The sequence below is a fragment of the Mus pahari genome, chromosome 9, assembly GCF_900095145.1.
Source record: "Mus pahari chromosome 9, PAHARI_EIJ_v1.1, whole genome shotgun sequence".
NCBI lineage: Eukaryota > Metazoa > Chordata > Mammalia > Rodentia > Muridae > Mus > Mus pahari.
The window spans coordinates 28,528,858-28,532,263 of record NC_034598.1 but is presented as its reverse complement, the minus strand read 5'-3'; the positions used below and the strand labels follow the sequence as shown (position 1 = coordinate 28,532,263).

At 48.4% G+C, this 3,406-nt stretch overlaps 1 protein-coding gene across 2 annotated transcripts in view; it reads left to right on the top strand.

Moving 5' to 3' along the window:
* The window catches only part of Mypn (myopalladin), an 88,443-nt gene that overhangs the window by 65,475 nt on the left and 19,562 nt on the right, over positions 1-3,406 (top strand). For both annotated transcript variants that reach the window (XM_021205019.1, XM_021205020.1), the window contains 2 exons: positions 1,360-1,950; positions 2,552-2,690. In XM_021205019.1, coding sequence (XP_021060678.1) covers positions 1,360-1,950; positions 2,552-2,690 — 730 coding nt within the window. The remainder of the gene's footprint in view (positions 1-1,359; positions 1,951-2,551; positions 2,691-3,406) is intronic.

The window sequence follows — 3,406 nt, the reverse complement described above, 5'->3', positions numbered from 1 at the left end:
TCTATAATTTTGTTGAAGATATTTACTGGCCCTTTAAGTTGGGAATGTTCACTCTCTTCTATACCTATTATCCTTAGGTTTTTCTTTTCATTGTATCCTGGATTTCCTGAATGTTTTGAGTTAGGAGCTTTTTGCTTTTTGCATTTTCTTTGACTGTTGTGTCAATGTTTTCTAGGGTATCTTTGCCCCTGAGATCCTCTCTTCTATCTCTTGTATTCTTTTGATGATGCTTGCATCTATGACTCTTGATCTCTTTTCTAGGTTTTCTAACTTCAGGGTTGTCTCCCTTTGTGATTTCTTTATTGTTTCTATTTCCATTTTTAGGACTTGGATGGTTTTGTTCATTTCCTTCATCTGTTTGATTGTGTTTTCCTGTAATTCTTTAAGGGATTTTTGTGTTTCCTCTTTAAGGGCTTCTAGCTTTCTACCTGTGTTCTCCTGTATTTCTTTAAGGGAGTTATTTATTTATGTCCTTCTTAAAGTCTTCTATCACCATCATGAGAAGTGATTTTAGATCAGAATCTTGCTTTTCTGGTGTGATGGTGTATCCAGGACTTGCTATGGTGGGAGAACTGGGTTCTGGTGTTGCCAAGTAACTTTGGTTTCTGTTGCTTATGTTCTTACGCTTGCTTCCCACCATCTGAGTATCTCTAGTGCTACCTGTCCTCCCTATATCTGACTGGAGCCTGTCCTTCCTTTGATCATGGTTGTGTCAGAACTCCTCAGAGTTCAGCTGTCTCTGTGATCCTGTGATTCTGGGATCCTGGGATCCTGAGATCCTGGGTGTGTCAGAGCTCCTGGGAGTCAAGCTGCCTCTGGGACCCTGAGATCCCGGTATGACCAAGCTCCTGGGATCCTGGGATCCTGGGATCCTGAGATTCTGTGGTCTTGGGCATGTTAGAGCACCTGGGAGTGGAGCTTCTTCTGAGTGTTGTGGGACTGGCTGCAAAGCTCTTGCCCAAGGTCTGCTCAGGGCACTGATCCAGACAGGAAGGAACCAGTGCCACTGTTTGGGCAGAGTTCCTGGGTGGCCAGCTCCTACTGGTCCCGGTTACTCCCAGTTGTTGGGGCAGATGTTGTGCCCTTCTCACCTCTGATCCTATGACCCTGGGAGTGTTAGAGAGCCTGGGGGTGTTGTGAGACTAGCTCAGCCTTGAACTGCTCATCCCACCTTGAGTGCCAGGGTTACAGGTATGTCCCATGTTAATTCAGTGCCAGGGATGGAACCCAGAGTTCCCTGCACACTAGGTAGGTGCTTTCCCAACTGAGCTACAACCCCAGGCCAGTCTGTAGGTTTCTCTGAGGGGTGAAGTTGATGGTGACATGTCCCTCATCTCTCCCTGTTCTCTTTTTCTGCAGTGACTCCACTCAGTTACAACAGCTTCATAACCAAGTGTTACTGGAACAGCAGCAACTGCAAAACACATCTCCTTCGTCACCCAAGGAGTCTCCTTTCCACATGAGTGTCTTGAACTCGGCTCCCCCGGCAATGACCATTTCCAGCAAGCAGGTGAAGGGTCCTGCGCCCCAGACGTTCAACCTGGCCCGGCCAAAGCACTTCTTCCCCGCTTCAAGCACTTCCACAGCAACCGTGTCCCCATCCAGCTCCCCGGTGTTCACCTTGAGCAATACTCCTCACACAATTCAGAGGACAGTCAGCAAAGAAAGCCTTTTAATGGCTCACCCCTCCACACAAGGCAGATCTCCAGGCGGGCTCTCCATCCAAAACGAGCCAGCTCCTCCAAGCCCAGCAGAGCCAGCAGCGCCACAAACAGCCGCCTATTCCATCCCCAGTGGAAACCAGTTTCAGCCTCACTGCGTATCCCCCACTCCTGTCTCCCCTACCGGTCGGATTCAGAACCCGGTGGCTTTTCTTAGCTCTGTTCTGCCTTCTCTCCCTTCCATTCCACCCACCAACGCCATGGGGCTGCCTAAAAGTGCACCATCCGTGTAAGTGTCTTTAAAATTCAAAGATGCCAAATAAGAGGGGCTTGTGCACAGGATAGCTTGGTCTGGTCAAGACTCTTAGTGAGTCCATTCTGAGATAATCTTATCAAATAGATACAAAAGAGGGGCATGATTTGTGGTGGTAGTAGTGTTGATTTGGTTTTTGAGACAGAGTTTCTCTGTGTAGCCCTGGCTATCCTGGACACCAGACTGGCCTTGAATTCAGAGATCCACCTGCCTCTGGAGTGCTGGGATTGAAGGCATTGCCACCTTGCCTGGCAATTTAAAATATGCAGAAGAGCATGAATGAAGCCGTAGGTTCTGTGCCCATCGTCTTATAAACTGGGTGTGGTTTGCACACCTGTAATTCTAACACTGAAAGCAAAAGACGGGAGGGGCAGAAGTTCAAAATCATCCTCAACTGCATAGCTAGTTCAAGGCCAGCCGGGGCTGCATGAAATCTTGTCTCAAGTTAATAAGAGTAAGTTATAAAATAAAATGCTTCTGCATACAGTGCTTATGGGTGAAGTCAGGTTGTCGTTTACCCATGGAGACCCTCATAAACTGACCAGTCATTTCATAGGTGTGGGAATTTATTCTGCAGACCATCCCAGGGTCTAATGAAGAAAACCACAAAGGCCCCTCAGGCAGTGAGTGATGATTATATCCGGGAGACAAAGAACTCAGTGATTCTAGACTTGGGGAAGAAAGTGAATTTCGGTGACGTCAGATCACACCAGCAGGTAAGGCCGCTGAAAGTCAGACGGTTGGATGGAATTTTGTTGGAAGGAGTTAACTCTGTTTAATACAGTCTTTGGGTACTGAGGTCATTCGGCCTCAGAAAGTGGGTCACAGCTTCAACTGTAGAGCCAGCTAGGAAGCTTGTTAACGGAAAACTGTGGCCCTGAAATAGCCCATCAGGTAACTCGGGTTACTTGTTTACAGGTGATTGCCTAGGGTGGTCCCCTGTTACTCACGGAGACAGGCTCCAAGACTCTCTATACATGCCTGAGATGGTCTCTCTACACAGATACATGTCTGTATTAAAGCTTTAGACAGAAGACATTTTAAGGGTTGAAGCTGTAGTGGCAGAATGCAGCCATGAGGCCCAGAGTTCAACTCCCAGTACAAGAAAGAAAGGAAGGAAGAGAAAGGGAGATGGGAAAGACAGGGAAAAGGAGTGTCAGGTGGGACACAGATCACTCACCTAACATGTATGAAACCTTGTTTTGATTCCTTGGGATGTGGAGGCCAGCAGGATGGAATGTGGAGGACCAGCAGGATGGGATGTGGGAGCCAGCAGGATGGGATGTGGAGGACCAGCAGGATGGGATGTGGAGGACCAGCAGGATGGGATGTGGGAGCCAGCAGGATGGGATGTGGGGACCAGCAGGAAGGGATGTGGGGGCCAGCAGGATAGGATGTGGAGGCCAGCAGGATGGGGTGTGGAGGACCAGTA